Consider the following 13,837-nt stretch of genomic DNA (forward strand, 5'->3'; position numbering starts at 1 on the left):
ATCTCTGCAGTGTGGATGCAACCTTAGAGATGAAAACAGGATTTTAAGGTGTTTTGTTATTACACCAGTCCCTCCACATTCGCTAGAGTGAGGGATACAGGACCTCCATGAATGTGGAAAAACTGCAAATAACAAAAACACTATGCATTTTACATCTTCCAGACACTGACCACAAAATTGCGTGGGAGGAACTACAAATGCCTAGTGGAGTGTTTTCTCTAGGAATCTCTAGGTCCTTCAGTGTGACTTTTGGTTAAAGCTGATCATAGAGTTGCACTGGAGGAACTAGATATTCCTAGAGAGAACATATTAATAGAATCTGTGAATAATCAAATCTGCAAATGTTGAAGGACAAGTGTAATAGCTATCAAGTTAGTTTCAATTTACAGTGACCCTATAAATAACAGACCTCTGAGAGTCCCGGTCATCAACAAACCTACTGGTAACACTCAAGAAATGTGATATGGAAAAGAGAGAAAGTTTCAGAATTTTGAAAAAAGCGATTATTTTATTCTTTAAAGCATCCCAATGCATTTTGGCCTGGGAATGTTTTTATGCGCTTCTATGGAGATAACAGCTTTAAAATCAGTCATAGGCTTCTAATAAGATTGTCTACAAAGCTTATGTCTGACAATTGATAGTTTACAAAGTAGGAGGCACAGCATTATACTACTGGAAAACTGGAATAGAAAAGCAGGCTATTAGTCATTTAAACACATAAAACATAGGATTAGCATCTTACCTCTGCTATCAAAAGAATCCCATATTGTATAAACTGTTCAATCGCCTCATGGCACACCTGACATAATAGCTGGCAGGGCTGAATAGAACAAGAAGTCAAATCAGTCATGTATGTCATATTTTCCATCATATTCTTTCTTTCCCCCTCTAATGCCCCCTCCTGTAACTACAGTCTTCGAAAAAGAAATGGGTATGCCTGTAGATAGCAGGAATTAGAACTAATTAGAGGAAGACAACTTCAAAAAGTAAAAGTGTTCATTCTTTCAACATGGATCTCTCAAGCATCCCCAATAATTAAATGTGTGGGAATGCATGAGCGGGTTATATCAATGAATCATTTGCATAGCTGTTGGATAAACTTACTTCCTTCTACATTTACACCATAAGAAGATGAGCCCTCCCTCCAGTCCATCTCCCATGGTGCTGGTCACGGAAGGAGAGAAGAACCTCTGGATTTATTCCCCTTCTCCCCAGCCATTCCCTTCTTCTTTTGTGTCATGTCTTTTTAGATTGTAAGTCCGAGGGCAGGAAAATGTCTAATTATCTGTAAGCTGCTCTGAGAGCCTTTGTGGTTGAAGAGTGGGGTATAAATACAGTAAATAAATAAATATGTGGCCAACTCAAAAGTTTTACTTGCTTGCTTGAAAGGTGGGATATAATAAAATAAAAATAAAATAATAACCCTGTGATGAACCGCAAGTCTCATTTATTTCACCAGAGAAAAAACTTCAGATGCAGAGCTCTGTCAGTGCTAGGTGTTAAAGTAAATTACTTCCCCAATGTCCTGTGTTTTGCTCCAGCATGCAATATGAACCTTGTACAGAATCAAAACTTTTACAATGATGCACAAATATGTCCTCCAATACCAACAAAAGTAGCCTTGTATGAAACATTCAGGAAACCAAATACTGCTTTACAGCATGCAAGACAGTCATCTCCTCTCTGTTCCCATTACCCTCATCATGCTCATGGCTAACATCAGCTGAGCCTCCTCTATTCATGAAATCTCTCTATGTGTCACAGAACACCTGAAAATTATTGTTTTTTATCAGATTATTACCCCTTCTTTCCTCATATGTGCTCAAATTGGCTGCTAATATTTATTTATTTATTTATTTATTTGTTTATTTATTTATTTATTTATTTATTTGTATCCCACATCTCCCTTTTCAGGATCGAGGCGGGTAACAGCAGAAGTTAGTACAAATACAGAAAAACAATAACAAAGAAAAGCAATCCCCCAAATTCAACCCTTCAACCCTCCCTCCCTTCAGTATAAAATTACAACATTAAAGACCATATAACTAACAGAACAATTAAAATAATTCAATAAAATGGTAATACCAAGGAGGGGCTTAATAAAATGGACAGTTAATTCTAATCTGGGCAGAAATCAGTCTGGGAAGGCCCACCGGAAGACGATCATTTTTATTGCCTTTTCAAAAACATCAAGGGATGTAATCTGGCGAGTCTACTTTGGCAGGTCAATACAAATTTTTGGAGCAGCAGCTGAAAAGGTCCTCTGGGAAGTCACCACCAGTCTAGTTTTTCTTGAGTGCAGTAATTTCTTCCCAGAGGACCTGAGTGTGTGGGAGGGATTATATGGGAGGAGGCGTTCCCTCAAGTAAACTGGACCCAAGCCATGTACTCACGGCTACTACACCTCCTGAGAAATAGAGATTACACATACTGTACTTTGTGAACTGACAGTGAACATACTGTACGTTGTGAACTGACTGATTTTGGGTTTTCTCAGGAACACCCAAAATCACTCAGATGAAGAAATTTGGTCACTACTTATTTACCAAACACTATGTATGGCAAATAAAATGAAAAATTGTTTCATAATGCTGCTCTGTCTTAGTATCAACACTCTACTCATGAGTAATCCTACATCTCTCCTTTGGCATTTTACCCAAACCTGACACAAGTGAAATATCTATCATCGTGAGTAGAAGTCCCACAGTGTCTGTATTAGCGATTAATCTGCAGTGGTCATTCCAATTTACTTTCCAATTTGTTTCTATAGACCTTCCATCATATTTTAAAAGTTCTCCCAACTTCAATTCCCCCCCCCCCCCCCCAATAATTCTGCTTGTCTCCCATTCTTCTATGTCACATATACAGGGAACTGCCCCAACATACAATCAATAATCTTTTATTTATTTCTCTTCAATAGTCCTCAGTTCTTATCTTTAGATGTTAAGAGTTTTAGAAATCAAATGCACCTCTTTGTTTTTCAAAACCATAACACACTATAAATGACACATGGCAGCAGCAATAAAGCATCTGACATGTGACACACATACACATCAACACCTACCAAAGAAATGGTGCCTTCATTAGAAAGTAAATAACACAGGCTGGCAGCTTTGCGGACTAGTTGTTCCTGACTAATCATGTTGGATGGGATTCCACTGATGCCATTCCTATGCCTTTTACTCTGTAAGGCATGAAGACTGCAAGCTGAAGGGAGAAAAAAAGAACAGTTGCTTTCAAATGCCTTAATAAACCCCCAAAATTCAGTCCAATTAATGAGTACAGGATACTGTGTCAAAAAATATACAACCATGCATAGCACAGCAAAATTAAGATGCAATAAATTCAAGAATTAGAATTACATGCTGACAATGGAACAAGAGGGAAAATGTGCTGTTACAACCTGAAAAATTATGGAGTGTCTGAAACATACTACACAGTGTTTCAACTTTGGCCACACTCAAAAGGATAAATGAAAATTAATATTAGTCAATAAAAGTAGTCTATCTTTGCTTAAGTTCAAGTTTTAGAACATACCAATTACAGCTTCTTTGAAGAAGACATGTAGTACCCCATTGCTGTAGAAATTGAGTTCAAAGACAGTAGGAACAGATGTGCTAGGAGTGATGAAGAAATCATTATTCCGACCGGTGTTTGTAATAGTTATGCAGTTTCCCAACAAATGGATGGCATGCATGACGACATCTTCAGAATTCCCTGAAAATCCCAAATCATAGTCCCGAGCCAAAACTTCTTCCTTCATGGAGAAAAAATCTTCTACCAGCTTGGAAAGATCAATTCCCTGGAGCAAAAATCGTAAGACATAGAATAGTGAATATTTTTTTATCTTTTAATATTTTTTTTAAGGAAAGTCCTTTTAATCTAAATCTTAGGGTCTATACACACTCCTGGCATCATCCTGTATAGATGACACAAGCCAATAGCCCTGCGCTGGAACAGCCCATCTGGATGTCAATCTGGCAGTCCTGGACTGATCCTGGCCCAAAAGATCCTTAGTACAGGCCAAAAAGATCCACTGTTTGCCACAGAGTTTCATGAAAACTCCACAACAGCATTGGGCACACTGCACAGCTTTGTGTATCCCTTAACTGCTGCTGCCATTGTGTTTTCTCTGAAGGCCCCCCACCCCAGCCTGTGACACTGGATCTGGGAGTCTGGCCACATGGGTGTAAGCCAGGCACCCTGTTTCTGCCTTTATGGCTGTGGTGGGGACCTTCTGAGGACACGCAAACAGCAGAGGCAGATAAGAAGTGTGTAATGGACATGTATCAATAGTGCAGTGGTGGATGGGTATATGAATACCCACCCATCGCCACACTGGCTTAGCGACTACCCGGATCAGAAACAGGGCTTGTCCTGTTCTATCCTGTCCATGTGCTCAGGCCCATTGCTTTTAAAATCTGCCTATCTGATTTCATAATTGGTTCCAAATGGCCTAAAGGGATGCCTATTCTGTATAGTTTCTGTACTATTGAATAAACCTACTCAATAGTACAGAAACTCTAAATATTTTCAGCACTGTTCAGAAAATTTTGGTTATGTTGTTCTAGTCTTATGTATTGATTCTGCCTACAGAAAAGTCACAAATCAATCTAAGCAGACCCAGTCCTAGATTCAGTGTATGAACTAGGCTCAATTCACATATTTTCTGAGGGTAATTTATTCTTTTCTCATAAGACTGGATGATTTTACACAACATAGGAATCTAGGTAGCAGCTAAGAGCAGTGTGCTTGTGCACACTATTCAGCTGCTACCATTTGACTGACTGAGGTATTATGTAAATTACTTTCTCAAGAATAACCAAAAACACTCAGGTGAAGAAATCTGATCCCTATTTATTTACCAAACACTATGTATGGCAAATGAAATGTGGCAAAATTGTTGCATAATGCCCCTCTGTCTTAAGGCCTTTCCTGGATAGATAATCCCGGCCTCAGGAACCCTCTTCTCATGAGAGTCCACAAGGTCCTCCCTGGAAATTTAAGTAGAATGCTACCGCAGTTTACTGTTTTGTCTTGTTTTGTTTCGTAATAATGTGTATGTGTTGCTGTTGTTTAATTTGTTGGTTTTAATTATAATTGATTTAATAACTTTTTAAGGGGGGGAGGGAAGTAGATTTTGATGTATTATGTATTGTATTTTATTGCTGTTAGCCGCCCCGATTGACCTCAAAGGGGCGGGATGTAAATAAATTATTATTATTATTGTTATTATTATTATTATTATTAATAAGAGTCAACAGTCTACTCATGAGTAATCCTATAGCACTTCCATCATATTTTAAAAGGTTTCCCAACTTCAACTTTTTTCACCATTCTGTGAAGTAAGAGTGGCCAAACTCTTTGCTTTGCAGTTTGTATCTTGTGTCATCTGTAAGCCAGTAGTTTCCCTCCTAATTCCTCCCCTATAAACCAGAAAAAGAAGCTCAGATTTATTCTTGGTACTCTCTTTGTTGGTTGGCACAGAACAAATCAGAGAAGGGAAAGTGCCTTCAGCCTAATATCCAAGAAACAAACCATCAAAGAAAGCTGAAGATGGGTGCAACTGAGCAGCAAGCACCACCATGCTGCTTGTCGGCAGTAAACCACAGGCCTACAGTGCCAATACAGTATATGTGTTGTGCAAACCAGACATTGGGTCTTAGTGCTATCCAACCTAAGTTACCACAGCTTAACAGGACATAGGTAAGACTGCTCAGAATTATTTCTTCAGATTGCACAGCAGAAGGACTTTCAGGTAAGAGTTCAGTAAATACTATTTTATCCTAATTCATCTCACTTTCTTACAAGCTTAAGAATGACTGCCTCAACAAATGGACCTGGATTCTACTATGTTAGTTCCAAATAGACAGAGCAATTGACTCAATGGAACTTACCGAAGAGTGTATCCACACTGCAGAAATAAAGTAGTTTGGTACCAATTTAACTGCCATGACTCTATCTTGCAGAATCCTAGGAGGCACCAAAGCTCTCTGACAGACCAGGCTGAATACCTCAACAAACTACAAATTTCAGGATTCCATAGGATGGAGCCATGACAATTAAAGTACTGTCAAACTGCTTTATTTCTGCAGTGTGGATACATACTGAGTCCTGACTTACAACTCAACAATTTACTGAATACATTTATTTTATAGGTTTCCAATAGGATTCAGGCTTAAGTGAGCCCTACCATGTCCATGAATCTCTCTTATTAATCACTTAATAGCCTCCACAGGAGAAGCATATCTTTGTTATACCCCAAATATTTGAACTGTATAATGCTGTCAGCAATGGACTGCTCAGAAATGCTGGCAAACTGACCTTCTGTGTAATTAGAAAAGAGACAAAGGAGAATTTTCTCAATTACAACTATTGTTTCTCAGCTTGGGTTTACTCAAACACTCATTTATTTGGCCCTCAACATGCCATGCATTCTCCCTCAGAGCTTCTCAAAGGGAAAGGTAAGAAGAATAGATTAAAGAGAATATTGGACCATGCAGCACAGCAGAACAAGCAGCTTAGATTACTATCCGAGAAGCTTAATTCCACAGCAACTGGCATTGGTTACACAAGAAGCATGGTTTTACACAAACACACATACACACAACTCATCTCTTTTTAAAATAGTTCTTGATTTCAAAATGAGGAGGACCATGCATGCCATATGAACAGTCAAATCTATAACAACCTAATCAGTTTAACTATTTAAAAGTTAAACCTCATTAGGCAAGGGCACACTTTTTTGTGTACATAAAGAAAATGATTGCAGTACAAAATTTTAAAATTATTATGGCAAAGGATTCTCCAGACTGATATTATGCAAACTCTTTTTCATCACTTGCACTTGTATATATGTATGTAGACATTGTGGCATATATTAACTTTTGGAACAAGCTTTCATGTCAGTATATAACCGCAAACAAGTTCCTTACATTAGTCAATCCACTCCACAAAACTGGACCAGCTATTTCACTAATCAGTTTGAGTATGATGTTTCATCATATCCAAGTCAGGAAATGATGAGGATACAATAAAGATCACATGACTTCTGGTACATCCTACCCATCACTGGCAATCTGCAAGCTCTTATAAAATTCATTACTTTGTGAATGCAGAAGCAGAGCAGCCTTACCTGCCTGTGTCGGTAGAGCAGCAAACAGGCAACAATGTGTGTTGACATCACAGCACATGACTTGTTAGCAGCTAAAAGCAAACAAAGTAAAATAAAGCTATGCTGGTGCTCTGTCATGCAACTGAAATGCTTACAAGGCAACAGGAACAAAATGTCAGCTACTTGTAAACTGAGAACAGTTAACTTAAAGTGTTATAGGCTGAGAGGGCAACAATACACTGCACTGGACTAAACAACAGTCAGACAGCAACATATTGATTGACACCCTTTGAAGCTTTTAATCATTTTAAAGTCCCTATATATCAAGATGGAGAACTTGTGGCTCTGCAGATTTTTCAGACTGCAACTTCCATAATCACTTACCACTGTCCATACTGAATGAGAACAATGAGACCAACATATCTGAAGCCCAATGGTGCCCAACTTCTGCTATATACAAATGCCTGTGTTTTGTCAAAGAAGTCAAAATGTTTTCACTTATAGATATTCCACTAACAATATTTGCCTAATTTACTACAATCAGTGCAAACAGCTGTCCATTTTTATTTATATACCTATTTGGCTGGGCCAAAACTAAAAATGAAGTTAATTTCAACAGGGATAAACATAAAGTATTACAGTGAGTCAGGATAAATGAAATGCACACATAGATGATATAGTAGTAAATGAGAAAAGTATCAAGGGTTCTTAGTAAATCACAAGCTAAACCTCAGTCAACAGGGTGATGCTACAGTCAAAGAAGCCAACACAATTCTAGGCTCCAGGAATAAAGGTGCAGTATCCAAATCAAGGGAAGAAACAGTACCACTCTATTCAGCTTTGGTACAACCTCAACTGGAATACCGTGTTCAGTTCTAGGCAAGAGGTAAATGGAAAAGCTCGAGGTTGTCCAGAGAATGGTAACCAAGATGTTAAAAAAGCTAGAAACCAAGCCCTATGAAGAACCTGTAAATGCTTTAGTTTGCCCAACAAAAATTTAACTGGATCACTACATAATGTGATAAATTTTTAACACTGTTTTAAATGTGCACAAATAACTAGTCAAAATATTTCATCCTCTATAAGCTTTTTGTTCTGCAAACAAATTCCAAAAATATACTGTAGGAAGCAGGTAATAGTTATTTTGTATGTGTGAATTATGCAGAAACTATATTTAAAGCAAATAATAGGATTTCTCTATTCAAATATTCCCCATTCACAAATTAATCAGAAATAATGTTCTAACAATTGCTTATGACATTTACCAAATTAAAATACTGCACTTGAAAAATGGTACACTCATATACTGTAGGAAATCTCACAAACTGGATCAGGATTATTAGATATACTTTGACAACACATCACATTAATGCACTCCTGCTCATATGATGTAAATTTAAATCAGAATATAACATGTCCCCCCCATGCCCCTTTTGGTGTAGAAAACTAATCAAAGAGCTTCATTTATATACTGCTTCATACTGAATTAATAACAGTGTCTAAGTGGTTTACAACTATAAGCTAATTGCCCCCAACAATCTGGGTACTCATTTTAGCGACCTCGGAAGGATGTAAGCCTGAGTCGAGCTTGAGCCTTTTCGCTGGTATTGAACTTGCAACCTTAGGGTTTTGAGTGAGTGGCTGCAGTACAAGCATTTAACCACTGCACCACCAGGGCTCCACTAATCGCTCAATAATTAGCCTCGCTCTCAGTTTTATCACTTATACTCATGGTGGTGCATCCAACTTTTTATAATCCCACTAAATTCAAACAATTTGCATGTTGGAGTTAGGTAAAAGTTTCTAGGTTAAGAGATTTTTATTCCCAAGGCACTTGGCTAAAGAGAAGCAAATAAAAACTAAACTGCCAAACTGCCTGGATTATGGTTACAGATACAATAAATCATACATTTCCTTAATAATAAAGGTGTACAAAGACCAGACACACACCCTCTCACTGGGTTCATGTAATTACAGTGTAAGTTCAAAAGGAACTGTAAGAAAAAATTATAAAGCACTTTTAGCAATTGCAAAAATCTCCACACAAGCTGTAAAGGCAGGTTGGGAGCAGTAACTGGGTCATCCTATCATAGAGAGCAATGAGATTTTATATGGGACAATTCACTAAAGGGAAGGAAAGGAGAAGGAAACCTGACAGCACCTGCTGTACAGTTATAACATCTTCCTAGAGAACACAGATGGTGCCCAGCACTGACTTGTGGCTGTATGGCACAGGACAGGACACTGCACCAAAGGTGCTTTTAATGCTATACATGAGCAGCCTTACAAAGAAACCTTCAAGAGAACATGGGAAAACAAACATGTGCTTTCTGCTAGCTTATGTGACAGAGTCAGTGGAGCTTTGGAGACGAATTCATGCTCTCACCAATTGAGAGAGGGTGACAGGCAATGCATATGGTCTGGTATATGTGTGAACAAACTAAACTGTCGATGCCCCTGGACTGTGGTTAAAAATATATTTAATTATACATTTCTTTAATAATGTATAACAAAACAATCCACATATCATTTCATTTTGAGCAATTTGTAACTGCACAGGATCAAAAGGAAGTGTAATGAAAAGTTATATATCATTTTTGGCAATTTCAAAATTCACCACAGAAGGTCTAAAAGTGGTTTGGGAACAAAGTCTTTTTATAACACTGGCTGACTGGATGTCTACATCATAGAAGAAGCTCATAAACTCAGTTTCAGTAGATAAAAGGCAGACTGCAATAAAACTAGTTTACAGAGTGTTTACTGCAACTAGGTTAGAACACAATATGAGACACGGTTCTAATTTAAGATGGAAAATCTGTAGAAGCATCATGACATTTTTGTATGTGTTGGGTTTCTCCTGCATTACATAAAATCTGGTCAAAGGTTAAGAAAGAAAATGAGGAAAATATGGGTCATTTAACAATGTTGAACTCAATAAAGCCTTGCTAAATATCTACTCAAGGTGTAAATGTGGCATTTTTACAAAAGAAGCCTTCTTTCAGCAAGTGAAAATTACTACAAAATGGGCGGAGGGTACTGCTTTTTGTCTAGAAAACTGGTATTAAACTAGGGGTTCCCAACCTGGGGGTTGGGACCCCTTTGGGGGTCGAAAGACCCTTTCAGAGGGGTCGCTGAAGACCATTGGACTCTAGACTCTGAGCTTCCTCTTTGGCCACATCCTCCACATTTACCCTGGAAGGCCCTCCATTTTGTGGAGGATTAAAGAATTAGGAATACAGTATTGTATGAAAGACTTGACCTACACTTGCACTGCAGAAATAATGGAGTTTGACAACACTTTAGTCATGGCTCAAATGCTATGGAATCCTGTTTCTTATTTTCTGTAGATATTTTATGAATGCATCTCATTTTGATTGTGATTGTGTATCAGAATGTTAGTGTTAAAATCAACAAATAAATTTTTATATCAATTTATTTGTGTATTGATTTTAACACTAACATTCCAATATACTATCACTATCAAAATGAGATGCATTCATGTATTATGTCTTCCTTTTTTCCTACTACCTTCTATTTTACTAAGAATTATTGTCTTTTGTAATGAATTATATCATCTCACAATATGTCCAAGGTAGGAGAGCCTCAATTTAATCATCTTTGCTTCTAGTAAGAATTCAAGCTTGATTTGTTAGTTTTAAAATCAATAAACAAATAAATAGAACATAATATGGGTCATGGTTCTAATTTAAGCTGGAAAATCCTTTCATGTGATATCAGTCTGTGATATCTGTAAAACTCTTCTCCAGCACATTTCAAATGAACTGCCAACTTGTATCACTGCCCAGCTTTTACATCCATACACAGAAATTGGAAATCCTATGGTCTGAATGATTTTCACTTTGATATTCAGTTATATGTCTTTACACATGAGGATCTTATTTAATTCCTTCAAAGTTGGCTTTCCCAGTCTTAGGCTGCATCGCACTGGAGAAATAATCCAGTTTTACACCACTTTAACTGCCATGACCTAATGCTATGGAATTCTGGGACCTGTAGTTTGTTGACAGAGACAGAAATATCTCACAAAACCTCATTTCCCAGAATTCCATAGTATTGAGCCATGGCAGTTAAAGTGATGTGACCAGACATCATTCTTTTCCAGGACATGTCCTAGATTTTAGTCTTCTATCCAGGAGAAATCCCCAAAATCCTCTATTTTGATAATGACTAAGAAGCATGAGTTTAGAATCATAGAGTTGGAAGAGGCCACAAGGACCATTCAGTCCAACCCCATTCTTCCATGCAGGAATCCACAAAGCACCCCAAATGCCCCAGCCTCTGTTTAAAGACTTCCAAATAAGGAGACTCTGCCACTCTCCGAGGGAGTGTGTTTCATAGTTGAACGGCTCTTACTGTCAGGAGGTTCCTCCTAATGCTGAGGTGGAATCTCTTTTCCTGTAGTGTGCATCCACTGCTCCATGCCCTAGTCTCTAGAGCAGCAGAAAACAAGCTTGCTCCAGCCCCAATAGGACACCCCTTCAAATGGTTAAACAGGGCTATCATATCACCTTTTAACTTTCTCTTCTCCAGACTAAACATAGCCAGCTCTCTAAGTCTCATAAGGCATGGTTTCCAGACCTTTCACCATTTGGTCACCCTCCTTTGGACACACTCCAGCTTGCCAACATCCTTTTTGAACTGTGGTGCCCAGAACTGAACACAGTACTCAGGTGAGGCATGACTGCAGCAGAATAGAGTGGCACTATTACTTCTCTTTATCTAGACACTATAGCTCTATTGATGCAGCCTAGAATCACATTGGCCTTTTTAGCGGCAATATCACACTGTCGATTCATGTTCAACTTGTGGTCTACTAGGACTCCTTGATTCCTTTCACACGTAGTCTCATTAAGCCAGGTGTCCCCCCTCTTATATCTATGCATTTCATTTTTTCTGCCTAAATGCAGTATATCTTCATGCTGAAATTAATTTTGTTAGCTTTGGCTCAGCTTTCTAATCTATTATGGTCATTTTGAATTTTGATCCTCTGCTCTGGGGTATTATCTACTCCTCTTAATTTGGTGTGATCTGAAAATTTGATAAGCATGCCCCTTATTCTTTCATCCAAGTCATTGATAAAGATGTTGAATTGCACTGGCCCAGGGCAGAACCTTGTGGCACACTACTGGTCACTTCTCTCAACGTGAAGAGGAGCCATTGCTGAGCACAGTTTGAGTTTGGCCAGTCAACCAACTACAAATCCACCTAACAACTGCATTGTCTAGCCCACATTTAACCAGCTTGTTTGCAAGTATATTATCAGGGATCATGTCAAAGGCCTTACTGAAAGTTTAAATTACTATCAGTGTTTCTAGCTTTTATTTTGGAATGCCTTACATTTTTCTCAAATGTCCTACATTTTACGGTGCATTGTCCTCCTTTGTGATTAAGACATCTGGTCACCCTGGTGAAGTGCAGATGCAGCCTTAGCTCCCTTCTGATTTTTTGCCTACAATCTCCATTTTGATTGACTGAGCCAAGATAAAGGAAATCTTTAACTATTTCAATATCTTTTTTTTTAATCATAGGGACATAGCCAATTTTAGTGCTATCTGGTATTCTTTCATTTGTTTTGTCCGATGTGAGAAAAATGCATGGAGACAAACACCTGCTTCACATGGAGATCTGTGGTAGAACTCCTTGATCTCTATAGTTTGACTAGATTATTATCTGATGAAGATTTGTTTCTTCTTTGAATGGGGCTTAATCAGCTACTGTAATGATGTTATTTTTGTTTCCTATCTGTAATTATCTTTCTAAAGAAAAGCAAGAAATTTTGTGGTGGTGGTTTGAGTTATAATTAAAACAAAAATAACTGAAATGTATCAAAGGGAAATAACAAAAAATCCTACTACGTAATAGGTTCATTCCAAATGACAACCCTACTAACAAAGGATAAAATAAATATTCTGTAAATGCGCACGTACATGTGTTTTAGAAGAGAAAGAAAGAGTACAGAAGACAGAAATCCTATCAATATATGAAGCTCAATGTAGCAGAGCGAGTATGCCAAGGAAAATCTGTACTGTAGTAACTACTTACTGTACATTATATGCTGTGCCAAGTTAGCTATCAATTGTCTTCTCAATGGTTCATAGGATATATCCCGGGAATCAGGTAGTGCAACTTCTATACCTTCTTGTACTACAAAATTAGGCCTGAAGAAAAAAGCATTAAAGATTATTTGTGTAAATGACTTTTTAATTCTTTTTTTTTTTAAAAAAAAAGATCAGATCCCATTGCAGCAATACCAAAAAATATTCTAATGATTCCCCTCTATGGTCGAAAACATACTGCAGAAATAATCCAGGTCAAAACCACTTTAACTGCCCTAGCTCAGTGCTGAGGAATACTGGGAATTATAGTTTATTGTGGCACAAGAGCTTTCTCACAGAGAAGGCTAAATGTCTCACAAAACTACTGTTCCCAGAATTCCCTAGCACTGAGCCAGGGCAGTTAAAGTAGTCTCAAACTGGATTACGTATTTCTGCAGAGTGTTTTGGACCTATATTGGGACTAGGCAAAAATTCCCAGCACAGTTGCAGTGCTGAAGACTACCCTTTAATATTTTAGCTCCTGTAAAATATATAAATATAATTATGAGACAATAACAACTAGGTTTCATTTAAAAGGCAAACTCAGATTTTATGACAGGAATATCCAAGTGGCCCAACACCTTCACAGAGTGAAATGTGCATTACA

At 37.8% G+C, this 13,837-nt stretch overlaps 1 protein-coding gene across 5 annotated transcripts in view; it reads right to left on the bottom strand.

Annotated features, from left to right (window-relative positions):
• LOC149318507 (glycerol-3-phosphate acyltransferase 1, mitochondrial-like) overlaps positions 1–13,837 on the bottom strand; it is a 58,475-nt gene that overhangs the window by 10,631 nt on the left and 34,007 nt on the right. For 4 of the 5 annotated variants that reach the window (XM_089509889.1, XM_089509890.1, XM_089509891.1 and 1 more), the window contains 5 exons: positions 13,178–13,293; positions 7,136–7,206; positions 3,538–3,802; positions 3,065–3,207; positions 743–820 (listed from right to left, as the gene is read on the bottom strand). In XM_089509889.1, coding sequence (XP_089366015.1) covers positions 743–820; positions 3,065–3,207; positions 3,538–3,802; positions 7,136–7,206; positions 13,178–13,293 — 673 coding nt within the window. The remainder of the gene's footprint in view (positions 1–742; positions 821–3,064; positions 3,208–3,537; positions 3,803–7,135; positions 7,207–13,177; positions 13,294–13,837) is intronic. The other variant, XM_089509892.1, reaches the window with a different exon arrangement.

Source organism: Sceloporus occidentalis, unplaced genomic scaffold (assembly GCF_023333645.1).
Source record: "Sceloporus occidentalis isolate IW3139 unplaced genomic scaffold, rSceOcc1.0.p SCAF_2, whole genome shotgun sequence".
NCBI lineage: Eukaryota > Metazoa > Chordata > Lepidosauria > Squamata > Phrynosomatidae > Sceloporus > Sceloporus occidentalis.